The sequence below is a fragment of the Gracilinanus agilis genome, chromosome 2 (genome assembly GCF_016433145.1).
Source record: "Gracilinanus agilis isolate LMUSP501 chromosome 2, AgileGrace, whole genome shotgun sequence".
In the NCBI taxonomy this organism is placed as follows: domain Eukaryota; kingdom Metazoa; phylum Chordata; class Mammalia; order Didelphimorphia; family Didelphidae; genus Gracilinanus; species Gracilinanus agilis.
Genome location: NC_058131.1, coordinates 648,085,728 through 648,113,626, shown reverse-complemented (window position 1 = coordinate 648,113,626; position 27,899 = coordinate 648,085,728). Strand labels below are relative to the sequence as shown.

At 46.2% G+C, this 27,899-nt stretch overlaps 1 protein-coding gene across 3 annotated transcripts; it reads left to right on the top strand.

The window, feature by feature from the left end:
• Positions 1-190: 190 nt before the first annotated feature.
• On the top strand, positions 191-27,482 carry RRP12 (ribosomal RNA processing 12 homolog). Of its 3 annotated transcripts, XM_044662658.1 has the most exons (34): positions 191-329; positions 4,834-5,063; positions 5,267-5,350; positions 6,094-6,170; positions 8,037-8,142; positions 8,378-8,494; positions 9,122-9,260; positions 9,413-9,540; positions 11,840-11,938; positions 13,886-13,977; positions 14,795-14,906; positions 15,219-15,316; positions 16,186-16,300; positions 16,910-17,052; positions 17,313-17,434; positions 17,543-17,607; positions 17,716-17,878; positions 18,326-18,480; positions 18,773-18,840; positions 19,135-19,228; positions 19,824-19,982; positions 20,146-20,226; positions 20,342-20,447; positions 20,783-20,890; positions 21,119-21,276; positions 21,684-21,775; positions 21,886-22,038; positions 22,204-22,370; positions 22,512-22,631; positions 24,028-24,077; positions 25,588-25,660; positions 25,910-25,971; positions 26,467-26,549; positions 26,723-27,482. In XM_044662658.1, the coding sequence occupies exons 1-34, from the start codon at positions 191-193 to the stop codon at positions 26,823-26,825; spliced, it is 3,861 nt and encodes a 1,286-aa protein (XP_044518593.1). In that variant the 3' UTR covers positions 26,826-27,482. The 3 variants fall into 3 exon arrangements, with proteins under 3 accessions (XP_044518593.1, XP_044518594.1, XP_044518595.1); XM_044662659.1 differs by lacking the exons at positions 6,094-6,170; positions 8,037-8,142; XM_044662660.1 differs by lacking the exons at positions 6,094-6,170; positions 8,037-8,142; positions 8,378-8,494.
• The last annotated feature ends 417 nt before the right edge of the window (positions 27,483-27,899 follow it).

Here is a 27,899-nt window from a genome sequence, read left to right as displayed (position 1 = left end):
TCCCATATGGAACCTTGCTTCTCAAAACAGGATGTTGCTCTCTGACTCCTTGGTAATTGGGGGCGGGGAGCAGGAAGTCGCTCGCAGGAAGCGGAAGTTAGTCACGTTTGGAGCTGCACGTGGGTTCTGCGTGTTTTGGAGAAATCTTCTCCGCTGCTGCTGCAGGATCCCGGGTTGGCAGACTTTAGCCATGGGGCGATCTGGGAAATTGCCCTCTGGCTCTTCTGCCAAGCTGAAGCGCTGGAAGAAGGGCCATAGCAGTGATTCCAACCCCACAGGCCGGCGGCACCGGCAGGCTGCTCGCAGCCGCTTCTTCAGCAGGCCCTCAGGTACCGGCGGGGCGGGACCGGGGCTGCTCTTTAGAATTGCTCGGGGCGGAGGATGTGGGGGAGAGCTAGAGCTTGGAAGCTTCTGTTGAGTTGGGTTGGGACCCGGAGGGGCCTTGGACCACGATTCTTATTCCCCACCATGGGATCTAAAGAGAGATTTCTGGGCTTACTGAACTTGGCTTTTATTTAATCTGTTGATCAATACATTTCAGCATAATTGGTTTCCGTAGCGATCCTATATATTTTTTTGCACATTAAAAAGCTGTCCTGAGAATGGGGCCATAGGCTTCACCAGATTCCCAAAACCCCATGACACATGAAAGGGTGAAGCTTTAGGAGGTGGGGCCTGAGAGTCTGTGGCCTTCAGGGCCCTAGACTAGGTATTGGAGAATGTTTGGATAAAATGAGATTCTTGTCCTCAAGATGTTGAAAAAGTGTACCGTGAGATCCAGGAAAAGAAGAATTGTAGGAAAAGTAGGATGCAAAGGAAGGAACTATAAGCAGAGAATCATTTTCAAAATACGTGTTGCTTTTAAGACATTAAGGAGACTTTTGGTAGTGGAAGTTTTGTGGATTGGTGGTTTTTCATGGAACGACAAAGTTGTTTCTGACTGGATGGTCTCTGGAAGTCTGATCCTGGGGGAAGTGGCATTTGAATTCCAAAGGACTTCAATAAGGGGAAATGGGGTCGTGGAAGAGTGGGCATATTCATCTTTGGAAACAAGCAAAGCATGAAAGCATGAACCTGTTTGGACAACAAAGTAGAATAATTTAGTGAAGAGAGCATGCAGACACTAGTGGAGTAGTGTGGCAGTTGAATAGCATCTATGGTGGCATCTGTGCCAGATTAAAATGGAGAAAAGGCTTATTCTTGGAAAATGCCTTGTGCATCTTGGGAAATAAAGAGAGTTTTGAAGTGATTAGTTTGACAGAATTATAAAGTAGGTAGATATTTAAGGAACTAGTGGGAATTTAAAGCAGGAAAAGTAGAGTGGGATCAGAGGATAATGAGCCTTGAGTAAAAGTTTAGGGAGTTAGGACTTAATTGGTAGGTGGTAAGGAATCATTGCAACTTTCAAGCATGTAAATGATGTCAAAGCTGTGTTTTAGAAAGAATAATCTAGTTGTTGAATTTATTGAATATAGGGATACTAGAGGGAAGAGACATCTTTAGGTGACTGTTTGAAGTGGTTTGGATAAAGTTAGAGTATCTCTACTAGGATGATAGTAGACTTAATTGAGAGGATGTTGACAGCTGATTAAGGTGAGGGTTCTGTGGACTCTTTATAATAATATTTTTTAAATGATTAAAATACAAAGAATCACAAACAAAATTGGTTGTATTAAAATAATTATCACAATACTTAAAACATTTTTAATTTTTATTTTAATAACAAATTTCCACATAAGTTTTCCAAAGTTATATGATTCATGTCTCCCTCCCTTCTTCCCTCCCCATTCCAGAGCTGACAGGCAATTCAATCTGGGTTATACATGTATTATCACACAAAACATATTTCCATTATTATTTATTTTTGTAAGTAAATTAATCTTATAAAACCAAAATCCCAAATTATACACCCGAATAAACAAGTGATAAATCATGTGTTTTCATTTGCATTTATATTCCAGTTCTTTCTCTGAAGGTGGGTAGCATTCTTTTTTATAAGTCCCTCAGAATTGTGCTGGATCATTGTATTGCTGTTATTAGCAAAGTCTGTCACATTTCATTATTCCATAATATTGCTGTTGATGTGTACAATGTTCTCCTGGTTCTGCTTATTTTACTCTGCATCAGTTCACATAGGTCTTTCCAGTTCTTTTTGAAATAATTCTGTTCCTCATTCCTTATAGCACAAATAGTATTCCATCATCATCATCTACCACAGTTTATTCAGCCATTCCCCAATTAAGGGACATCCCTTTAGTTTTCAATTCTTTTGTCACCACAGACAATATTTTTGTATATATAATATTTTTGTACAAATAGGTCCTTTCCCATTTTTTAAATCTCTTTGGGATTCAGACCTAGTAGTGGTATTACTAGATTAAAAGGTATGCATTCTTTTATAGCCCTTTAGGCATAATTCCAAATTGCCCTCCAGAAATGGTTGGATCAATTCACAACTCCCACCAGCAATGCATTAGTGTCCCCATTTTGCTACATTCCTGCCAACATTTATTATTTTCCATTACTGTCATATTGGCCAATCTGATAGGTGTGAGGTGTAGTACCTCAGAGTTGTTTTAATTTGCATTTTTCTAATCAAGAGAATTTAGAACATTTTTCATATGGTTATTGATAGCTTTGATTTCTTCATCTGAAAACTGCCTATTCATATTCTTTGGCCATTTATCAATTGGGGATCGGTTTGAATTTTCATTAATTTGACTTAGTTCTTTATATATTTAAGAAATGAGACCTTTATCAGAGAAATTTGTTATAAAATGTTTTCCCCAGTTTGTTGCTTTCTTTCTAAATCTTGGTTGCATTGGTTTTGTTCTTACAAAATCTTTTAAATTTAATATAATCAAAATTATTCATTTTACATCTTGTATATTTTTAAAAAATCATGCAAATTCATGGGCTCCAGATTAAGAACTCCTGAATTAGGGAATGGAGAAAGAAGAGTCAAAAATAAAACTTTAAGGTAAATTTTTAGACTGGGTGATTCAAGAAGTAATTGTAGCATTCATTCTCTTAGCTAGGATTAGATGCTAGGCATTCCTGGATAAACAACAAAAACAGAATAATCTCTGCCTTCAAAAAATTTACATTCTGGGACATAATTTCAGGGGAAAGAAGGGCACTAACAATGGGAGGGGGCCTGTTAGAGAAGTAGCTTTGAAGGATTATATAGAAGATAAGGATAATGTAAGGGTAGGATGGGAATAGGTATGGAATGAATGAAGACACAAAAACAAAAAGCAAGACAATTTCTGATTTAAGGCATTCTTTTAATGGATAGTAGATTTCATTACTCTGCCCAGAGCAGAAGCAAGAAATGAGAGAGTAAGAGGGGAGCATAAACAGCATAAGAGATGCTGTAAAGGTAGACTGGATCAGATTTGGGCACTGATTGGATATAGCTATTGAATGAGGAGGATAACCCCTAAATTTGGAACCTGGGTAATTTAAAGGATATTCAATTTTTCAGTTATATTTGACTCTTTATGACCTCATTTGGGGTTTTCTTGGCAAAGATACTATAGTTCTTTGCCACTCCTTTTCAAAACTTTTCAAAAAAGGATAGTGATGCCCTTGGTTTTAAAATATATTTATTATTTTTTGGTTATGTTTTGAGTTCAAAGCTGTTTTCCTTCTTCTCAACCTGCACTTAAAGAAGGCCAATATTTGACGCAGATATATATCTGTGAAACTATACATAGTTACATATATAATTTTCGAGGTGGAGATCAACTTCATATAGGTCCTTTGTAGTTTATTTGAATATTCATTAAACTTGGAATAGCTTAATCATTCATATTTGCTCTTCAAACAATATTATACAATATTTTCTTGGTTCTGCTCCCTTCACTCTTCATTATTTCATACAAGTCTGCTTGTTTTTCTAAAGTCAACCTGCTTGTTATTATAGCACAATTATTCCTTCATAATCATATACCACAACTTATTCAGCCATTCCCCAATTGACAGATAGTCCCTCAGTTTCTAATACTTTGCCACTGTAAAGAGAGCTGCTATAAATATTTAGAACTTGTAGATTCTTTTCCTTTTTCCCTACAGTGATGCAATGCCCTTATTATAGGAAATGTGGCAGCTATTTTGGGGAAAATGTAAAACTTTCTGTTTTATATTTGTTGAGTATGAAGTGTTGGTGGAACATCCAGGTGGAGACTCTTATTAAAGGAGGATCCAGGAGAGGATGGGAATGGGGATGTATCTGGATAGAGGAGGTTATTGAAACCATTAGTTGATTTAGATTACTGATGGGGAAAGCATAAAGAGAAATGGAGAGCAGAGGTAGAATTTGGGGGAATCTCCTGTATTTTAGGGAACCCAGGAGGGAAGAGGAGCCAGTTGGAAGAGTAACAATCAAATCAAATGTCAGGAAAGAGTATTGAGCAGATTCTGATGCTACTGAGAGCTCAGGATGAAGACTGGGGTAAAGCTAGTTGGATTTGTCAATTCAAGAGTGACTTGAGAGCTGTTTCAGTAGGGTGGTGGTCCCTTCCTCAAACCTTGGATGCCAGTAGGCCCTGGTGCTCTCAAAGAATAAGGACTACTAAATCATACACAAGGGGTGAAGAAGTAAATAACTAAGGAAACAGAGACAGCAAATGGAGTCATATTTGAAGAGAGTCTGGTTAAGAGGAGAAAACCAGTGACTTGAGGTGATCATAGCTGGGTAAGGGAAAAGATTTCAATTTATTTTTTAGGATAAGAGACCTAAATATATTTATAGATAGATAGGTAGAGATTAAAGAAAGTCCAATGACCTCTGCCCTGTATAAAAGTTAATCCTGTGCCTTTTTTTCTCAGAAAAAAGTGATCTAACTGTTGATGCTCTCAAACTGCATAATGAGCTACAAACTGGGCCTCTGCCTTTGGCCAGGGGAGAGAAGGCTCGTTCCCTCATGGAAGATGAATCAGACCCAGTGCTTTCAGAGAAATCTTCAGGCACTTTCCTAAGTGGCCTTTCTGACTGTACCAATGTCACCTTTAGCAAGGTACAACGCTTCTGGGAGTCCAACTCAGCTGCTCACAAGGAGGTAAGGAATATCGGTGAGCTTTGGGCCCTCATAGGATCTTTGAGGAGGGGGTGTGGACATAGCCTGTTTGATTTCTAAAATTCACTCTCAAGCCTTCATAGCATATGATTTTGCTAGGCTTTGGTTACAGATTAATTTGTCCAGGAGACAAATGTTTTTGGTGGAATGGTGGATGAGTCATGGATCCCTTCTCCCTCTCCTAGATCTGTGCAGTTCTGGCTGCTGTCACAGAAGTGATCCGTTCCCAGGGAGGGAAGGAGACTGAAACGGAATACTTCGGTGCACTGGTGAGTTGGGAAGTTCTCTCTGTAGTTTCAGCCCTACCCAAGTCCCACATACTTTGTAACAAAACAGATCTGAAAGGTATAGCCTAGTGTGCATTTTTGTTCTGTTAAGATTAAAAATGATAAAGGCTGATATTACTAGAGAAATTAATATTTTAATTGCCATGCTGATAGAGATAAATCGACCACGCGCCTGTAAGAAATCTATTCAAATGCTGCCTCTGCCATTTCCTTCCATACCTTTCCTTCTCCTCTCTGACCCCCGGGAGCCCGTTCAGGTAGCGGAGAAAAAAAATCGTGTCTCAAGCCTGCCCTCCGAATTTATGTGTTGGTTCCCGTTCTCTGACATAATCACGTCAGAAACCGGAAACCCCATTGGATCACGGGGAATGTAGTCTCAAAGTTCCCCACGTGTCCACAGGAAGTTTGTAAGGTACTTTTAAATGGTACCTCCCTGAATTCCAAACACATAGTTCTTGAAGAAAAAAGAATGGCAACATTGTCCAACAGAGTCGATGATATACCCTAAGTTATTTAAAAACAAACACCATTACCATATTCTCTCTTCCTCAAACCTTGGGTGCCAGTAGGCTCTGGCACTCTCAAAGAATAAGGACTACTAAATGCTACCCATAGGGTATGTGTCCATATACCCTACCTTACCCTGTATACACACCAGGTCAAAATTCCATCTCATCCAGTGAGCCAGGCATCCATTCACTCCACTCTCTTTATCTGTTCTTCAGATGACAACATTAGAAGCCGTGGAATCCACAGAATCTCTAGCTGCTGTTGTTTATTTGCTGAATCTGGTTATGAAGCGGTGAGTATAGGCTCCTTTCATAATCTCCAGATTCCTGGAAGATGAAGGAAGAGATGGAATGAGGAGTTTTTTTCATATCACAGTATTAAATACTACATGGAACCCAAGGGTGACAGGAACTATAGGCTAAGAAACATGGGATAGCGGAAGCTTGGATTCTCAGAAATGAAGCTGCAATGGTATGTAGTGAGGCTCCTAAAGTTAAGTGAAGAATTGGGCCTGTGGGTAATCATTAAAATTATCTGGTACTAGACAAAAGACAGAAATAGCTCTTTGGAATAGAAACACGTACCAGACATCTGGTTAAATATATATACAAGATTAGTAATTTGATAAGCATATAGGAAATAACAGTGAAAATGAAAAATATCTAACACGTCCTTTGAGAAAAATGGATGACATTTAATGGGAAAGTGATTGCCATCCTCCCATGTGATTACTAGCTGGATAATAGACAAACATAAAAGAAATATTTTAAAAAATCAAACAAAATGAAATGCAATAATTGTTTTAGTTGTGGAAAGGAGATGATTTTTTGAAATTTCTGAAAACTGAAAAAAATTGAAACAAGATTGTATTTGACAGCATTAAATTTGTGTACAACAAAAAAAAGTAATTGAAGAAAAATAGCATCAAGAGAAAATAGAACAAAATATGACAGATGAAAAACTGGTTTCTAAAATTTAAGGAAGTAGAAAAGGCAGAGTAGTAACTCCTACACCAGCATGATTACATGGCCAAAGGATATGAATAGACAGTTTTCAAAAGACGAAACTTTGGTAGCCCAAAAGGAGCTCATTTTCACTAATAATCAAAGATACAAATCCAAACAACTCTTCAGTTACTACCTTTCACTTTACTGAATTGGCAAAAATCATTAAAATTAATAAAACTCAATGTTGGTAGCGGAAAAACAGTCCAGTCACTTATTGCTGATGGAATACAAACTTGTAGAATCATTTGTAGAAAAGTCTTGTTAGTACACAGTACAGGTCACAAAAAATAATCACACGCCACAGTATTTGACCTAATAAATCCAGTCTGGGGAATATATATGAAGACTTACCAAAAGACCTCTCCAGCTGAACACTAATCTTCCCTCCCCCCCCAAATAGAAAGGAAGTTTTTTCAATAGTTTTCCTTGTAGTATTATATGTAATTACAAAAACTAGAAACTGTTTAAATATCTAACAATTGTTGAGTCATTTTTTTAGCCGTGTCCAACTCTGTTATCTCATTTTGGATTTTCTTGGCAAACATACTGTAATAGGTTGCCATTTCCTTCTCCAGCTCATTTTCCAGATGAAGAAACTGAGGCAAACAGGGTTAAGTGACTTGCTTAGGATCACACAGCTAGTATCTGAGGCCAGGTTTGAATTCTGGAAGATGAATGAGTCTTCCTCACTCCAGGCTCAGCCCTCTATCCACTGTGCCACTTATCTGCCCTTATCTAACAATAGGGAAATGGTTCAATAAATTGTAGTACATGAATGGAATGAATTACTATAACATACTTAAGACTCACAAATATGAGGAATATGAAGAAATAGGGGGGAAACTTTAGTTTTGTAAAGTGCAAGGGAAACCCCAGAACACAGTCCACACGAATTCTGACTATATAAAAAGAAAAGTAATGAAAATGGACAAGATAAGATCTAATGAGGATTTAAGGGAATGACTGAAAAATTATTAGACTTTATTCATTGAAATCAGTTTATTTAAATATAAAGTAGTTGCTAATAGAATTTACTTGATTGTAGTGATGTTAAATTTATTTTGATAAGTAATACAAGTAGCATGGAGCTTGGCGTTGTAGAGGGTTCAGAAAAGTGTTGTTTACTGGTCTTGTGTTCTCTTTCTCTATAGGGTTCCTAGCCCAGTGCTCATTAAGAAATTCTCTGATACCTCCAAAGCCTTTATGGGTATTCTGTCTTCTCAGGCCAGCCTTGGTTCCACAGCAGTGCTTCGATGGGTAATTCTTTCAGCTGCCATTCTCTGAAGGGGACTAGTTTTGCTTTTGAGGATATAGCAGAGGGAGGCTGATAATGGGGAAATATGAAGCTTATGAGGGGATTGCTTCCTTTGTTTCTCTGGGATTGAAAGCTTTCAGCTCCTTTTCAGGGTCTTTTAAGAGCCCTGGGGCAGGACTTTGGGTAGTAGGGGTATTCTTCTTGGGAGGCAATGCTCATATTGCTGTGTCTTTACAGGCCCTCTCCTGCCTGGCTACCCTCCTACGCAAGCAAGACCTGACAACCTGGAGCTACCCTGTCACTCTACAGGTTTTTCATGGGCTGCTGAGCTTTGTCGTTCATGCCAAACCCAAGGTGAGCTTTTTGGTATGGAATGAGGAGGAGATGTGGGAACTCTTTTATAAACCACTTGGTCTCAAAAGCATAGGACTGGTGCTTGAACCTGGGAGTGAGGCTGACTGAAACTGAGGTTGGTAGAGGATTCCCCCGTGACTTGAAAGTCCCCTTTGGTGGTCATATTTAATTGAGCTTTTTTTTTCCTTATTTTTTTAAACTAAGAATGGGAGACAGTTTAATATTTTATGGTGTGGAACCAAAATCCATGGCAAACAGGTCCTATTGCACTTAACCAGGCAATGTCCAGGGATGCACAAAGGACTGGCCCCACTTAAAACCTGGGAGGTTTCAAAATTGAGAAAGATGTTCAGTTAGGGATATTTTAGCTGTCTGTAGGGCATTCCAGAGGCTTCTTTTGACCTGTGTGTCTGCTGAAAAGATCTGCTAGATATCAGCACCTTCCCAAATTGCTTCTGAACTCAGGGGACAGCTCCTTAAAGGCAGGGACCCTCTGTTCTGTGGTATTTCCCAGAGAACATAGAGGACACCTAAAGAAACACTCAGATCCTTGTTGACTGATGTTGGCTCATTAGGAGGCCAGCTGGGCACTAACCTGGCTTCCTCTACCCTGTTTGTTTCTTATAGGTCCGGAAGGCAGCCCAGCATGGAGTGTGCTCAGTCATCAAGGGCAGCGAGTTCCTCTTTGGAGATAAGGCCCCCACACATCACCCAGCTGCCCTCTCCACCGCCAAATTCTGTATCCAGGAGATTGAGAAGTCTGGAGGTAGAGCCTCTGGGCTGAGAGAAAACAGTATGACCTCTGGGGGGCCGGCCTCAGGACGAGGAGGCAGTGGCAGATTGTTTAGGCTGTCTGTGGGGGTTCGGGGAACCAAGGGAGAATAGTTGTGTGGGCTCATCTTCCTGGTTCTCTTCCAGGCTCCAAAGAGGCCACCACAACCCTGCACGTGCTCACGCTGCTAACTGAGCTATTGTCAAGTTTCCCAGTGGGCACGGTGAAGAGCTGCTGTGAGACGCTGCTAAGGGTCATGACTCTTGGCCACGTGGTAAGATGAGATTTCCCAGGCCAGGAGAGCTGGAGACAGAGTGGGTTCAGGGGCTAACTGGGGCTGGAAATTCCCTCAGGAGCCCCTAGTTTGGATCTGTAGCTTTTTGTCCAAGATGAGTCTTTTTTTTTTAATCAGTTCATTTATTTTTAAATATTTTTCCATGATTCCATGATTCATGTTCTCTCCCTCCCCTCTTCCCTTCCCCCTCCTGGAGCTGATAAGCAATTCCATTAGATTATACATGTCTTATCACTTGATACCCTATTTCCATATTATTTATTTTTATAATAGAGCAGTCTTTTTTTTTTTTTTTCAAACCCATAACCTCTATGTATTGGCTTCTAGGTGGAAGAGTGGTAAGGGTGAGCAATGGGGGTCAAGTGACTTGCCCAGGGTCACACAGCTGGGAAGTGTCTGAGGCCGGATTTGAACCTAGGATCTTCCGTCTCTAGGCCTGACTCTCAGTCCACTGAGCTACCCAGCTGCCCCAATAGAGCAATCTTTTAAAACCAAAACCCCAAATCATATGCCCATATAAACAAGTGATAAGTTACATGTTTTCTTCTGCTTTTCTACTCCCATAGTTCTTTCTCTGGATATGGATAGCGTTCTTTCTCATAAATCCCTCAGAATTGTCCTGGATCATTGCATTGCTATTAGTAGTAAAGTCAATTACATTTGATTGTCCCACAGTGTTTCATTTTCTGTGTACAATGTTCTCCTGGTTCTGCTTATTTCACTCCACAACAGTTCATGGAGGGCTTTCCAGTTTTTATAGAAATCAAAGCAGTTCATCATTCCTTACTGCACAATAGTATTCCATCACCATCAGTTACCACACTTTGTTCAGCCATTCCCCAATCGAGGAACACCCCCTCATTTTCTAATTTTTTGCCACCACAAAGAGCGCAGCTATAAATATTCTTGTACAATCCTTTTTTTTTTTCTTTTAAAGCCCTTTGGCTTTAGAATTGATCCAGAATGGTTGGATCAATTCACAACTCCACCAGTGATGCATTAGTGTCCCAATTTTGCCACAACCCCTCTAACATTTATTATTTTCTTTTACTGTCATATTGGCCAATCTGCTAGCTGTGAGGTGGTACCTCAAGAGTTGTTTTGATTTGCTTTTCTCTGATCAGGAGAGACTTAGAACACTTTTTCATGTGATTATTGATAATTTTTATTCCTTCATCTGAAAACTACCTATTCATGTCCCTTGACCATTGTCAGTTGGGGAATCTTGTCCAAAATTTATTGACCAAGAATGGTAAAAGGCCAGAGGAGGATCAGCTGAGGGAAATTCTTGAGTGTTGATCTTAGATGGGGGGGGAGGATGGGAGAGCTGAATTCAAGTATTGGAATCATGGAAATGGAATTAGACTTGTTCTTTTTGGTCCCAGAGAGAGGGACTAAGGGTAGTGGGTACAAGTAGCGGAGGGGAAGATTTAGGCTTAACATAAAGAACCATTCCTTTTTTTTTTTGGAAATTTTTAATTAATTCATTAATTAAGAATATTTTTACATGGTTACAAGATTCATGTTCTTTCCCTCTCCTCCCCCCATCCCCTCCCTTGGCCAATGCGTAATTCCACTGGATTTTTACATGTGTCATTGATCAAGACCTATTTCCATATTATTGATATTTTTACTAGGCTGCTTGTTTAGAGTCAATATCCCCATTCAGATCCCCATCAACCCATGTGATCAGGCAGTTGTAAAGAACCATTTCTTAACAAAGTCAGTCAGAAATGGAATAAACTGCCTTGTTGGAGTTGGTCCAGCAAAGGCTCACGCTGGGGAATTCTTGTTTAGCATCTCCAGGGTCCTTTTAGGTCTGAGATGCTTTGATTCTGCTTCACTGCTCACAGAGACATGCAGATTCAACAACTCTGAAGTTCTGCCTCACTTCTTATTATAGAATAGAAGCCAATGGTCCTCATTTCCTAACCTGAGTCCTGAGATTATTAAAGACAGGCTAATGGTGGCAAGTTTCTGCAACTATCCCTATAAACCAGCAGCATGTTCTTATAATGACTTCCTATATCTGAAGAAAACATCTCTAGGGATACAGGGCACTGGGACCCATTAATGTATGCAAATTATATATTTCAGTCCTAAATATTGGGGCCAGCTAGTTGGGGGATGAGGACCCAGAGCAGTGTTTGGCCTCCTACCTTAAGGGCTCTGCCTGCCTGACTCCATCTCCCCCCACCCCCACCATACACTTTTTCTGTATTGCCTGTTTCTCGGTAGTTTCTGACTATTGGAAACCGAGTTTGTGTATCTTCCCCAGTTGGTGACTGCCTGTGCCATGCAAGCTTTTCATGGTTTCTTCCACTCCAAACCCAATCCTGGTACCCTTTCTGCGGAGCTCAATGCCCAGATTATCACGGTAAGACTTGGGGGAGGTGATTTTGGTCTTGGGATGCCTTTGGGAAATAGACTGGGTAAAGAGGGTGACTGGGAGCTCTTATTGCTCTGAAAAGATGACATAAAGAAAGAGGACTTCCCTAGCAGGTAGTGTCATTGAGAAGAGGAATGGGCTGCCCTGGGGGGCCAAAGGGCTCAGGCTCTCTGGGCTGTTGGCTCTGCAGAATGTAAGGCACACTTGGGGACACAAACCCCCTCCTGCCCTCTTGGACTAGAGAGAGTTCAGGGGGTCCTTGAAACAGCTAGGGCCAGCCTTCTGATATAAGGGAAACCCTGGTGTTATCAGAAGACCAGAAAGAGCCCTCTGGAGAGAGGAAAGAAAGGATCTTAAAAAGAAACATGGCCACCAAAGGAGCAAAGTATCCATCCTGGTTATGAGGCCTTCAGATGAAATGAGGGAATGCATGTGATCCTCCTGGAGATGACTCTCCAATCATTGCCTCATAGGATTTATTATGGCATAATAAGTTGGATGGTGGTATGCATTTCATTCAAAAACACTGTAATAGGCAGAAGAACTCAAAAGAACCTCCAAGGTGTGGTGGTAATATTAAATTCCGACTATATCAGGAGTTAGAAACAGAGTTCCTACTTCAAAAATTTCCTTCAGGAGATCTGGTCATGTCGTGTGCATAAACTTTTTTTAATAGTTTGTTTTTGAAAACCAGAATATAAAATTTAAAGCTAGATTTTTTTTTTTAACCCTTACCTTCCATCTTGGAGTCAATACTGTGTATTGGCTCCAAGGCAGAAGAGTGGTAAGGGTAGGCAATGGGGGTCAAGTGACTTGCCCAGGATCACACAGCTGGGAAGTGTCTGAGGTCAGATTTGAACCTAGGACCGGCTCTCAATCCATTGAGCTACCCAGCTGCCCACCTTGGAAGATTTATTGATTTATTATGATTCAAAATCCCTTATTGTTCTCACTGAAATAAATAGGTTTTTTAATGGCAAAAAAAATTTTTTGGGGGGGTCTCACAGTGACTCTTATTTCATTTATTTATTTCATTATTTAGAATATTTTTCCATGGTTACATGATTCATGATTTTTCCTACTCCTCTTCCCTGCCCCCTTCTGGATTTGATAAGCAATTCCACTGGGTTATACATGTATCAATCACTGTTCAAAACCAATTTCCATATTATTAGTATTTGCAATAGGGCGATCATTTAAAGTCAAAACCCCAATCACATCTCCATCATACCACGAGATAGATCATATCTTTCTCTTCTGTGTTGCTGTTCCTACAGTTCTTTCTCTGAATGTGGAGAAATTCAGAGTCCCTCTGAATTGTCCTGGATCCTTGCATTGCTGCTATTGGAGAAGTCCATTATGTTGGACCGTGCCACAGGGTATCCGTCTCTGTGTACATTGTTCTCCTGGTTTTACTCCTTTCACTCTGCATCACTTCCTGGAGGTCTTTCCAGTTCACATAGAAATCCTCCAGTTCATCATTCCTTATAGCACAATAGTATTCCATCACCAACAGATACCACAATTTGTTCAGCCATTCCCCAGGCAAGGGACACTTTCGACTGAGGGCTGGATCAAAGAATGGAAAAACTTAAATGGATATAACTAGATTAATAAATGTGATCTATTAGCATTAGTCAGATCTGTTTTTGGTTTCCTGAGACTAAAATTTGGACAACCTCATTATGATACCTATTTTTTAGTGACCAGTTGATACTTGATCATGCCTATAAGTACAGGTCTAAAATGGGGCAGGTTGCTTTCCAGAGGCCCCCTGGACATGCTTTTAGTACACACCCTTTCTTGAGGATGCAGCTAGGTGGTTGGAGCCTCAGGAGGAGAAGGATTACTTTAGGGTGGCCATTCACCTATTGATATTGAGTTCGGGCACATACGCTTTTCCATCACCTTTTATCTTTGTCTTTCTCTCTCTAGGCCCTGTATGACTACCTTCCCAGTGAGAATGATTTACAACCCCTGCTTGCCTGGCTTACAGTTATGGAGAAAGCCCATACTAATCTGGTCAGGTAGGTACTTCTATATGCCTGCATCCTTCCTCTAGGAGTACATATAAGGCAGGTCACTTTGAGCTAGAGCCTTTTCCTATTTTATTCATTTTGAAACTACATCTCTTATCTAGCAGTTGAAGAGGGTAAAAGTTTGCAGTTTGTCTTGGGTGGATCACCAAATTTTTTTTTTAGTTCATTTAATTAATTGATTTAGAATATTTTTCCATAGTTGCATGAGTCATGTTCTTTCCCTCCCACCTCCCCCTCCCATAACCAATAAGCAATTCCACTGGGTTTTACATGTGTTTTTGATCAAGACCTATTTCCGTATTATTGATATTTGCACTAGGGTGATCATTTAGAGTCTACATCCCCAATCATATCCCCATTGACCCATGAGATCACTAAATATCGTTTGTGTCAGATACCCTCCTCATTTAGTCTCTTGAGGAAATGTAGAGTCAGCATTGGATAGGGCAGCAGGAATAGATCTATACAGAGAGTTATGCTTCTGTACTCCAGAGGTATGGGACCTTTGACAAAATCACTTCCCCTCAGGGTATCTTTGTGAAATGAAAGGACTAAGCTGGATTATCCAAGATCCCTTCCTTGTGTATAAAGTTCTATTTCTGTCTTTATTCTCCATGCTTACCCTTAAGGGAAAATGCTAGGAATGGAGAATTTTTAAAAATATTTAACAGAAGGGGAGAAAAAGGAAAGGGGATCTAATGAAAAGACTTGAGTTTTCTTTCCAATTCTCTGATTCTTTTTGCTTGCTGCCCTCTGTTGTGTAGCCCCTGGGGACCAAGAAACAGTGACACTTTCTATCTTTCAGGTTGCAGCGGGACCTTGGTCTGGGGCATTTACCTCGATTTTTTGGGGCTGCAATGAACTGCCTTCTTTCACCCCATGCAGCAGTGGCAGCAGCTGCCACCCAGAGCCTCAAGGTACTCCTGCCTGGGCATTGCCGACTAGGGAGGGGGGGTCTATGATATCTGTGCCCCAGAGCCCTGTACTCTGGACAGAGCTCTGCCTGTGCTGATGTAGTCCATGGCTGTAATGCCTACAAGACAGACAGTTGGTGCTGAAGGGTATTGCATGCTGTCTTCTGCCATCCACCCAGGACTCATTCTTTACCTTTCTGCCCAAGTTGGGCCCCCTGGAAACATTGGGGTGGGAGTTTGCCCCTTAAGGAGGGGAGGCATGTTGAAGGGACAGTCAGATAGCCATTAATTGGCTCCTTGACTCTCCTCCTCCAGGTGATTCTCACAGAATGCATTGCTCCCCATATGACTGATATTGGCCCAGTGTCCTCTTCTGCCTCTGGGCCTCCGCTGTACATTGCCAAGATGTTCAGGTGAGAACACAGAGTAGAATGGAAATACCTGAGGGTGCAGGGAATGCTTTATTTAGAAGCTTTTTTCAACTTGTGTTTTGGCTGGAAACGTATAGTACCAGTGTTAGTTTAGGGGTAGATTGTGTATCTCCCACCCAGCCATGGATCTGTCCCATCCTACATCCTCCCTTTCCCCAACATTAGAGATAAGATATACATGCAGACATGTCAACCATCCTCTGTCCTTCTTCACTACCCTTGCCAGAAACAGGCAAAAGAGATGGGGGAAACCCAGAACATTGGAATACTTGATGTATTTCATTTCACAGTTTCAGGTCCTCAGAATCTTCTCTGCCAGAGGTTCATTCATTTAGTTGGCTCATCAGAAATGCATTTATATTATGATTTTTCCTAACTATTCTCCTTTCCTTCCTCGGACATCTATTCAGATATTTCAGCTTTGGCCCTAGGTCTAGTTTCTCTGGGAAGGATGCCATACTTGTTAAGACGATCTAGCAGGAAAGCCATTGCTTCCAAGTCCTTCTTTAAATAAAAAGGCTTTGAAAAGTAGAAAATAGGCTTTTATTCTTTTTGAAATTTGGAACGTAACATTGAATAAAATAAGTGTTTCCATATACAGAGTAGAACAGGTAAAGAGTACCATGTGTGAGGTCGTATGCCTCTTGGATGCTCAGCTTGCTTTTCTAGGACACCACGGCCTCTTGGCCACATTGGATGCAATGGCTTTCCTCTGGAAGATGCCTTCTGCCCAGGTCTGCCATTTCTTAGGCACTGTGATCCCATCCCCATCAGCAGTGTCCATGGTACCTACTGATCACTTGCCTAATAGATTTGGGTCTTACCCTGACAAGTCACTTACTCATTGGCAGGACTGTGGAAGAAGGCCTGACGTATAAGTTCCACTCAGTGTGGGACTTGGTGTTGCAGCTGCTACGTGGCTTCTTTGAGGCCTGTGGGAAGCAGGCTCACCTCATAATGAGGAAAGTGAGTTGGCTGGACATGGACTGGGAGGGCTCTTTTGGGAGTGCTATATTATAGTTTAGATGGAGGGAGGGAGGCAGGCTTCAGTCATTTGTTTTTATGATGGGAACAAATGGAGAAAAGAGACATAAAGGAGGTCTACTTGGTTTTCTCGGCTTTGGGTTCTTGAGCTGATGGCTTTGATTTATGTCAGAAAATAGACAGATCCTAAGGAAATCCCTTGGGCAATAGAAAATCCTCAACTACCTACGCTGGGGGTCTTAACTGCCAACAAGCTATCTGATATGAATCTGAGTTTGGGGAAACAGCAGAAAAACACATAAGAGCAATAGGAACCTTGTCTCTGAGGTTCCCTTATAGGGAGCAGCTTCTCTGGGGAATCGTGGGCTTTTTTAGGGTGTGTAGTATAGTTTTGGGCCATTCCTGTTACCAAGGGATGACCTCTTTACAAAATGCCAGTTGAAAGAAAAGAAGAAAATGAGAAGGCAGCTGAGTCTCATGTGGATGCCTGTTCCATAGGTTGCTGGCATCTGACTGCAAGCAGAAACAGGCATGCTTCTCTTTGCAGCATTTGTGACTAATCTCTTCCCTGTACTTTCCCTCTTTCTCAAGTGCCTTCAGTCCCTCTGTGACTTGCGTCTGTCCCCCCACTTCCCTCACACACTTGCTCTGGACCAGGCTGTGGGAGCAGCAGTGACCAGCATGGGCCCCGAGGTGGTGCTTCAGGCTGTGCCTTTGGAGATCGATGGCTTTGAGTAAGTCTGGCCCTTGTATTTACAGGAGGTGACTGATTAGGTAGGTACCTGTTCTGTGGGAAATGGGTCTGCACCTTGCCAGGGAAGGTGCTTGTCTCCACCTAAAGTATCCTAATGTCTTTTCTCTGCTGGGTGCCTAGTGCAGAGGGGTGTTAATGAATGCTATGTTGATCCAATAGTTTCACCAGGAGATCCTATTACTTGTTCTGCTTTCTGCCATTTGCCTGGCAGTCTGGGTTCATACCTCTGTTTCTCCTCAGAGAAAATTTGGATTTCCCTCGGAGCTGGCTCCTGCCTGTCATTCGTGATCATGTTCAAAACACACGGCTTGGCTTCTTTACAAGCTACTTCTTGCCCCTGGCAACCACACTGAAGAACAGAGGTGATGGACCACTCTGAGGGGCAGGTTTCATTAGCTGATGGGCTTGGAAGTGACTTTGACTTGGAAGGGTCAGCCAGGCTCATACTCTTTCCATATCTCCTGCTATAGCTACAGAGCTGGCCCAGGAGGGGAGCACTATGGAGTCCAAAATCTATGACACTCTTCAGTGGCAGGTGAGATGCAGGTGGTCCTCCAGGGCTGGCCACTTGGGGTCTGGGAAGTGAGAGGCACGACTGCCAGAGGTGACTGAGCTCAGGACACTTGTTTCCTGCCCTCCCCAGATATGGACCCTGCTGCCTGGATTCTGTACCAAGCCCACTGATGTGGCTGCCTCCTTTAAAGGGATTGCCAGAACTCTGGGCACAGCCATCAGCGAGCGTCCAGACCTGCGGCTCACTGTGTGCCAAGCACTGCGTACACTGATCACCAAGGGCTGTGAGACGGGTATGGTTTCTGCTTCTCCAAAGCCAGCTCCTCAGGCTGATCCCATCCTTTCTTCCTTTCTTTCTTTCCAGAAGACCTGTCTGGCCAGGGAACTCCCTTCAGCTCTTCTCCAAAAAGTGGGTTCTTGCCCTTCTTCAAGAAAAAGCTGAAGGGACTGCATCCCAGGCAGAAGCTGGCTCAGAATCCCTGCCTGTGCTGTTGGGCAGTTGGCATTTCAGCAGTCAGTGACACAAATACCAGAGAAGGGTAGCTCATTTCCTGCTTCCCAGGAGGGTTGTCAGGGCATTTGTTCTATCTGTGCAGCATCACCAAAACAAGGAGGGGGCCACCCCAGGTTTTGGGAGGGACCTCAGGGCTCAAGTCCAGCAGGTCTCAGTGGTTAATGAAGCTCCTTCTTTTTCCTCTCTGGACTTGGCACTGTCCTCTGTGTCTGATGCCTTGGAGCAGAAGCAGACCGTGCTGAAGTGAGCCGCTTTGCCAAGAACTTTCTGCCAATACTGTTCAATGTGTATGGGCAGCCTCTGGCATCTGGAGAAACTACTGCACCCCGGCGAGCCGTGCTGGACACCATCAAAACTTACCTTACTATCACAGAGCCAGAGGTAAGTTTAGAGCAAAGGACCTTGGACAGGGGTCTGGAGGAAAGGGAAGGGCTGGTCATACATAGATTGGGGGATGAAGTTGTTGGAGGGGCAGAGGGCAGTTCAGAGGCCAGGATCTGTATTTACCCTTTGGGGATCCTGTCAGGACTTGGGACTGTTTGTGGAAGGTCCTGAGTGGTTTTCTGTTTCCAGAGCCTTTGGGTGTAGGGGTGCAGGTAGATAATTCCAGAGCTCAAGGCTAAGCTGGGGACAGAGAGATGGAGCTGATTTCATTTCTCTTATGGATCTGCAGTTGGTGAATGGGTTCCTGGAGAAAGCCAGTGAGAAAGTGCTTGACCCATCCAGTTCTGACTTCACCAGGTAAATGAGCTGAGAGCATTCTCTTTCCTGATCTGGAGGGAATGATAGGTATGTAGCTCCTTCCTGGGGGGGTCTCCGAGAGGAGAGGCTTGTTTCTATGGAGCCATCTCAGAGTTTGCCCTTCCTGAAGTTTGAAGCTACTAGGCAGGCCATGGAATTCCTCACTTGGGTTGGGGAGCCATTGGGTATCCACACTGCCACATGGCCACCAGTCATGGTCCTTCCCTCCCTATACCAACACCCCAGAGAGCCACAAATGAACCACTGACTGATTTTCTTTCCTTGCCTAAACAGACACTCTATCCTGGACTTGATTGTGGCCTTGGCACCCCATGCTGATGAAACCTCTATTAGCAAGCTGTACAGTACAATCCGCCCCTATCTAGAGGTGAGCTCCTGCAGGATCCTGCTTTCTGGAAGATTAGGGACGGAGAGGTTGAGACCCAGGAGGGCCATCCCCATCCCCAACCGAGTTCAGGTCTTGAGAGATGAGTTCCTCTGGCCCTGAAATAAATGTGTTCTGGAGGTAACACAAAGACTGACCTTTTCATTACTATATTTTGACCCAGTGGACATTTTCAATGCTTAAGTTCCCCTAAAAAATATATTTCTTAGAAATAAAGATAAACTGCCAAATATCAAGTTGCAACTGATAGTACATATTATTTAATACTTACTGATTGTTAGCAGAAAGGAGGGATTTTAATGGTGTGGTACTAATATTGTCCATTGTATTTAACCCAAATTTTCTTACCTTTGTGGGATTTCTTTTTCTCTTCTAATATTATTGTTGTCATATATATTTTTTTGGACCTGCTTTCATTTTTCAGCATTACTCCATTTCAGTCTTTCTATATTTCTCTGACATTTCTTCTGACCCAGGAAAATTCCATTATTCATTTGCTGTAGTTTAGCCGTTGGGGAATATCTTGACAAACTGATGAGTGTTCCTTATTTCTGACCTGCCCTTCTGTCCTTTTTAGAGTAAGGAGCACACAATGCAGAAAAAGGCCTACAGGGTGCTGGAGGAGGTGTGTGCCAGCCAGGAGGGTCCTGGAGAACGCTTTGTTCAGAGCCACTTGGGAGACCTGAAGAAAACCCTTCTGGACTCCCTTCGAAGCACTGCCTCCCCAGCCAAAAGGGTAAGGAGCTGGGGGGCATGGACAGAGGGGGGAAGGGAAGTGGTTCTGCCAGCCAGCTTTGGGGCACTGACTGGTGAGTCTCAATGGGAGTGAGACTTGCCACTGTCCCGTGGGAACTGAAGGCAAAACCAGCCACCCTCCTGAATTATCTTCTCTCCCCCAGCCCCGTTTGAAGTGCCTGATTAACATCATAAAGAAGCTGACCTCAGAACATGAAGAGTTTATCACTGCCCTGGTTCCTGAGGTGAGGGGGTGCAGAAGGGAACGTGGAGCAGTGTAGACGGCCCCCTACCTGTCCTTTCAGGCAGGGAAGCTCAGAGGCCTGTGCTGGCTGGGGGCTGACCCGAGGTCTGTTGCAGGTGATTCTCTGCACCAAGGAGGTGTCGGTGGGAGCTCGGAAGAATGCCTTTGTGCTGCTGCTGGAGATGGGGCGCGCTTTCCTGCGATTTGACTCTAACCAAGAAGGTAAGCGAAGCTCTGTTTGGTGGCTCCTCGGGTCTGGGCTCGTGGGCTTGGCTCAGGCAGGTCTTTAAAGCATCTGGTTTTTCCTTGGATGTTTTGCAAACTCACTGAGCTTTTGGCTTTCATGGGAGATAAAGGACAGATGTTGTCCTCTCCATTCTGGTCACTTGGAGTCTAGAGGCCAGAACCAGGTGCCTCCCTGCTCTGAGACCCTTTTCTTAGCCAGAATTCCTTCCACCGAGGCTTGCATCTTGATCCATGGTGGGACTCTGACAGGAAGAAGGAGAGTCTGTGACCTCTTGCGGAAAAGAATCCCACTGTGGTTCCTCTTATCCTAGCTGCCTTGCAGAGATACCTGCTCCTGATCTACCCTGGTCTCGCGGGCTCCGTCACCATGATCAGCTGCAGCGTCCTGGCCCTCACTCACCTGCTCTTTGAGTTTAAAGGTGAGAACCGAGGGTAGGAGGGACAGGCAGAAGCCAGGAGGGGGCATCTCGGTGCCCTGAGGCAGCCTACAGCACCAAGTTTTCTCCCCTCGCCTCCTTCATATGAACCTGGCTTCTGGCTGTTTCGTGGCCCTGGGCAGTTTCCCTTCTCTCTCCCTTCTCCCCATGGCACAGGGGCTGGTGGGTGGTGGGGTGGTGATCGGCAGGTACACGGGGCCTTTGCCACAGGTCTCATGGGCACAGACGCCATAGAGCAGCTCCTGAGAAACGTGTGCCTGCTTCTGGCCTCCCGCACCCGCGACGTGGTCAAGTCTGCCCTGGGCTTCATCAAGGTGGTGCTGCTGGTCATGGACGTGACCCATGTGGCCAAACACTTGCAGCTGATGGTGAGTGCCGGCCCAGGTGCTATAGTGGTATGTGTAGTCTGAGGGAGACATGAGCCAGGCCGCTGGCTCCTGGCCTCCCCGTGAGCCCCCCGAGGGCCCGCTGGGTCCTGGCCTCCCCTTAGAGATGGGGGAGGGGCGGATGAGTGCCACCGTGGTCCCGACCCGGCTCACCGTCATCACGTCAGCTCACCCGGCATTGTGCTAGGCACCACCTCGGGCTGCCCCTGTAGAAGATGGTCCCGGCCTCGCCTCACCCACACAGGACGAGGTGGCCAGGCTCGAGCAGTAGGGATAGGCCCCGGGGAGGAGGCGGCTCGCGTCCTCGGCCGGGCGGCCTTAGGCTGGAGGGCAGCGTCTTCCCTCGCCTCCCTGCCTGGCCCGGGGTGACTGGTGTCCTTCCTTCACAGATGGAGGCCATCGGGAACCTGGCGGATGACATGCGCCGCCATTTCCGGATGAAGCTCAGGAACCTGTTCACTAAGTTCATCCGCAAGTTCGGGTCAGTGAGGGCGGATAGTCCAGGAGAAGGGCCTAAGGAAGGTGGGTGGGAGCGAGGCTGGGGGGTCCGGGGGGGGCCTCTGAGCGGTGTGCCTGCCTCTGTGCCCTTAGATTCGAGCTGGTGAAGGGGCTGCTCCCCGAGGACTACCACAGGGTCTTGGTGAACATCCGCAAAGCCGAGGCCCGCTCCAAGAAGCAGCGGGCCTTACAGGAGGCGGTGTCTGTGGACGAGGACGACGAACCTCCTCAGGCCAGAGGGGACAGGTGAGCCTGCGCCCCGCCCCGTGGGGCGCCTCCCTCCTCCCCCAGCTCAGCCCTGCCCAGGACACGGGCAGTGCCTCCTTCCTCCCCCAGCCCTGCCTGGGCAGCTCTGGGTCCCCACAGGGTGCCTCCCTCCTCCCTTGCTCACACTGCCCTCTTCTCTCTTAGCATCGAAGAGATTTTGGCTGACTCGGACGAGGACGAGGAGTCCGAGAAGCCTGGGGCCAGGGGCCAGAGGAAGCTGGCTCGGCAGAGGAGCAGTGCGTGGCTGAAGGAGGGTGGCGAGGATGAGCCTCTCAACTTCCTGGATCCCCAGGTGTCCCAGCGAGTCCTCGGTAAGGAGAAGAGGGCCTGAGAGCCCCAGGGTCTGTCTGTGGATCCAGGGCTTCCCATTTCTGATAAGCCTGCTCTGGAGAGATGGGGGATGCCAAGCCCTGAGTCCTCACACCTCCTTCCTGGGCACGTTCTCTCCTAAGCTACTCAGCCTGGAGCAAATGCAAAGAGGAAGAAGGACCATGACTTCAAGCTCAGTGCAGACGGGCGTCTGATCATCCGCGAAGAGGGGGAGCAGGAGGAGGAGGAGGCTGCCACTAAAGGTATGTGGGAGATCCGGGCCAGAGCTCTCATGCTGTGGGGGTGGGGGGCAGTGTAGAGGAGGCCGAAGGCCCTGTGGCTCTTCCTTATGAGCATCCTCCTCTCCTGGCGTCCTGATTCTGTTCGGGGCTTTGTCATTCCTTAGTCAGTTAAGCTGGAAGCCTTGCGGTCAGCCTGGGTTTCTCCCTTGGGCTCCCATCTCCCCATGGTTGGTGTCTTCTTCCCTTTTCTGCTGCCCCTACATCAACATCAATTTTCCAGCCCTTATTCCTCATTCTTGAATAGCCTTTTGATTGGTTTCCCTTTCCAGTTCATCCTGTGTTGTGCTGACAGATGATTCTTCCTAAAATTGCTTTCACAATTCTCCTTCCTCATTCAAAAATTCAGCTCTGGTTTCCTCTTGCCTGCAGAATAAAGTCCTGGTTTGTTAATATAGTACTGAGAGATTTCAACCTAGGCTGATTCCTCAATTCTTTTTTTTTTATAAGAAACATTTTCAGACACATTTACTATAACTAAAGATTTTTTTTTTCAATATATTAGTGTGGCAAACTTTCCCCTTCTTCTTAAAAAGGGAATCATTTGTTATTAAACCATTATAAATACTCTATGATTCCTTATTTCTGATCTTCCCTCCTTCTCCCCCAGCTCACATTCCCTCTCGTTTGTCCTAAACCTCCAAGATTTCCCTCATCCCCTTACTTCTAGGGGAGACCTGGTGCCTCGGGACCTTTTCCCCTTTCCTGTCTGTCTCCTTCTTATCCTTCAAGAACCAACTCGGGGGCAGCTGGGTGGCTCAGTGGACAGAGAACCAGGCCTAGAGACGGGAGGTCCTAGGTTCAAATCTAGCCTCAGACACTTCCCAGCTGTGTGACGCTGGGCACATTGCCTAGCCCTTACTACTCTTCTGCTTTGGAACCAATATAGAGTATTGACTCCAAAACGGAAGGTGAGGGTTTAAAAAAAAAAGAACCAACTCAGCTCTCTCTTCCTCCTCCCCATCACATCTTGCTTTGAATTCAGGGACAGCAGCTCCAGAATGGTTACCTCCCTGTAGGCTCCCCTGCTTTTTTGTGGTCTTTCGTCTTCTTCCCTGGCTAGACTGGAAGCTTCTGGAGGAAAGATTGCGTTTGGTTTGTTTGTCCCTTCCTCTGTCCAGTGCAGAGCCGGCCATCTTGTTTGTCCTGAACAAGTAGCCCCTGACTAGACAGGAGATGGCATCCTTGGCAGAATGTGTGGGGGGCAGGGCAGGAAAGGAGGCCCCTGAGGTGCCTTGTGAATACGGCAGCCAAATACCCATCCCTGAGGGCAGGAAGGAAAGAGGTGAGGCTTGGCCTCTGGGGTGATGGGGAGCCCCCGAGCTCTGAGATGTTGCTTGTTCTTTGGCCACAGCTGCAGAGGTGGATGAAGAGATGACTGACCTCAAGCAAGAAGTACGCGTCCTGAGTGTGAGTGTCCTCGCTGGGATTGGGTTCCCTGGAATTTCCTGCCTGAGCCCAGGAAGGGAGCAGCCAGCGCTGTCTGGAAGCTTCTCCAGCCCCAGACTTTGGCCAGGGGGTGCTGCGCTGCTTCTGCAGAGACCACTGCTGGGAGGGGAGAGATGTTCCCCCCGGGACCAGAGTCCTCTTAAGCCAGGAAGCACCTCGTCCAAGACCCTCATTGAACAGAGGAGGGACTGAGGTTCAGGAAGCTGGAAGAGCAGGTAGTGGAGGCAGGATTCTTACTCAGGCCCCAATCCAGCAATCCTTCCTGGGCTGCCCACTGCGTCTCCTAGTTCTAGATCCCCTAGTCCAACTCCCTCATTTCTCAGATAAGAATCTGAGACCCAAGGAGAAGTGACTGACCCAGGGTCACATGGGGAGTAATGATAACCAGTAGTGTGAGCATTAACTCACTTGACCCTCATAACAACGTTGGGAGAGAGGTGTTCTCCCCATTTGACAGGTGCGACTGAGGCAGAAAGGGGTTAAGTGAATGCCCCGGATTTCACAATTGGGAAGTGTTGTGAGGTAGGATTTGCACTTGGGTCTCCTGAGTCCCCAGTCCCACACTATTCACTGGGCCACTTAGCTACCAGTTTTTGTTTTTTTGTTTTTCCTTAACCCACTGTTTCCCCCCCAGTGTCATGGAGCCAATTTACTCAACCATGAGTTTCAAAAAAAGTCCATATTTATAACCCCTGTATAGGTGCACATCCAGCTAATTTGAGTAAGATCTTTGTGCTTGGCCTTAATGTCCTCACATGACAATAGACTATCAAAATGTGTTAGCCATCCCAAAGGGTCCTTGCGTAAGGAACGAGAAAAATACTGCAAATAGACCAAAAGGAAAAAACTCCTTCCCAAGCAGGAACAAGTTGTACCAGGAGTCACCCCGAGCCCCCCAAACCCAAATCCCGGCCCCTGAGCCCCCCACTGCTTCCATGTCTTAGCATCCACAGGGGCTGACTTGGTGGGAGGAAGGAGGAGAGAGGCGCTGGCCTGGCCGGGTTCTCGGGGGGCGCTTTAGGGACGAGAGGCAGAGCAGGAAGCTCTCGGAGCGGCGACTCCCAGGTCATCTCTAGGCCCATCTTTGTGGGGTCAGAAGGGGTTGGAGCCTACCCTGCTGGGAGTGTGTGGTGGGGCGCCGCGGAGCGTGTCTGCCTCATCACAGGAAGCTGCTCCGGCTCAGCTCCTTCGGAATTGAGGATTGTCCCAGGAGCATCCGGGGCACAGCAGAGAATTGCGTGTTCTGTCTGCAGAAGGCTTATTCACTGCCGCCATGCTCACAGATTGGAAGATAGACTTCCAGCGCTCAGCGCCCCCTCCCTCCGCCATTGTCCCCCCTTTTCTTTGTGGGTCTCGTATGCAGTGGCTGTGCTCGTGCCTTTCTGTGTATCTGCAGTGCTTAGCACGGGGCCCGGCACACAGGAGACCCCCGGTGCCTGTCCATGTCGGTTTTCTCCCTCTCTCTTCCCAGAGAAAAGCCCGAAAGCTCAAGCTTTGGCAGGACCAGGACGATGATGAAGCGGAGCCCCCACCCCAGTACCGAGGTGAGAAAACGTTGGAGCCGCTTTGCTCTGCCCTGCCCAACGGCAGGCTGACGGCCGCTGACCTTGGCTGGGCCCGTGGGAGGCATAGGGACAGGCTGCAGAGCGGGGGAATGGGGGCCGAGCTGCCCCTCGTTCCTGCTGAGACCCACCTGGGTCGACATCCCGACACCCCCTTCCCACCCTTGTCCCCGCTCAAGAAGAGGAGGAAACTTGGTCCTGACCCTCTGCCGGCTGTCCTTCTCTTTCTAGCCGGAGGTTCTGGAATCCACCGCCCGCTAGCCAGCAAGCCTGGGGCCGACTACAGGGCCAAGGTAAGGGCCGCCACCGCCGAGACTCTGGCCGCGGGCTCGGGCTTCCCCCTCGGCTGACCATCTTGGCGGGGCCTCACTCACATAGCGGCCACTGCCACAGTGCAGGGGTGGAGTCGGGGTGTCCGGCCTGGCTTCGGGTCTGGAAAGATAGTTTGACTTCCATGGAGAGGAAGGGGAGGGAGGCTTCCTGAGCCTTTGGAAGGCTCCTTTTGGCTTAGGATCAGTCCTGGGGATGGGCTCCAAGACAGAAGAGCAGAGGACCGGCCCAGGAGCACCCAACCGGCCAGTGTCCGAGGCCACACGGGAGCTTCTTGGGTCTTGTAACAAACGGCAGAGAGAGGCCCCGGGTGTCGCGGTGGCCGGAAGCCCTGGGCCATGCCCTGCTGTTTTATGCCTTCTAAGGCCCGGAGGTGGGCAGGAGCTAAGGCTGAAAGGCCGAAGGGAGGGTCTTGGGCCAACCCCGGCCCCAACTTCTACTTTTCTCTTGCCGAGCAGAAAGGAAGAGGTGATGTGAAGAAGAAGGGTCGCCCCGACCCCTACGCCTACATCCCCCTTAACAAAGCCAAGCTCAATCACAGGTATGGCCGAGCCGGGCCCTGGCTGGGTGACGAGGGTGGGAGCAGAGCGTGGCTGGAGGCCCCCTCCCCCCGGCCCCAGTGTTGTCCGTCCCCCAAGGGGCAAGAGGAAGGCAGTGGGGGACAGAGCAGCTCTGCAGGGACTTAGGAGCTCATCTGTGTCTTTGGCTTTCCAGGAAAAAGGCAAAGATGCAGGGACAGTTTAAGGGCCTGGTGAAAGCTGCCCAGCGCGGGGCCCAGGCTGGCCACAAGAACCGAAGGAAGAAGCCTCGGGTCTAAGGCCTGGGGCCGTGGGGGTCACCGTCCGAGTCCTGGTGAAGCTCCTGCTCTGTCCCGTGCCCACCGTGGAGGCCACAACTCTGAAAGCGTCCTGGGACCGGGAACTCTAGTGACCCGATGGGCCTGGAGGCTGGTGGCCAGAGACTCACCAAGGCCTGGGCTGAGCCGGGACCTGGAGGACCCCCCGGAGGAATCCTCCTCACTCAGCGGCTGGGACAGGCGGCTCTAGAGAGCAGCTACTGGGATTCCACAGTCCTGGCTGCCAAGTTCTCGGGGACGCTGTTTTCTGGGACAGAGAGAGAGTGTGTGTGGCTTGCTGAATCCCCTTAATAAGCATCACTTTTGCTACTCTTACTTTTAATGACAGACTTGTTAGTATTTATTTCGGCCCAGCAGATAGGCCCCAACAAGTAGTGCTTCCCCTATGAGAGGACAATTACACAAAGGCCATGTGAAAGAGGGATTAAAGAGGAAAGAAGAGAAATTCCATTTAACATAAGACACACGAACCTTGTGGGGTCCACAAGGAGGCAGATTTTGGACACAATGAAGAAACAAAAGAAGTGGATAACTGGAGAGATGGCTGGATAGTTTGGGTTGTCCGGTCTTCCCGGAGAAATCATTTGTAGAATTAAAACTTTTAAATCCCTTTGTAAATCTGGCCTCAGACACTTTCTCGCCGAGTGACCCTGGGCAAGTCACCTAATCCCATTTGCCTCATTCTCACTGCTCTTCTGCCTTAGTCTTGATTCTAAGACAGGAGGTATGGGTTGTTTTTTAAAAATTTGGAAAATAAAGTCAAGAATACCAGATACAGACACAAGGGGGACTTGGCCGTAGCAAATATTAGTCGTTATAGTTCAGTCATTTCAGCCACATCCAATGCTTCATGACCTATTTGGGGTGTTCTTGGCGGAGATTCTGGAGTGGTTTTGCCATTTCCTTCTCCAGATCATTGTACAGATGAGGAAACTGAGGCCAATGGGATTATGACTTCCTCAGAGTTGCTCTACTAGGTGGGATCTGAAGCTGGACTTGAACTCGGGAAAAGGAGCCTTCCCGACTCAGCCCAGC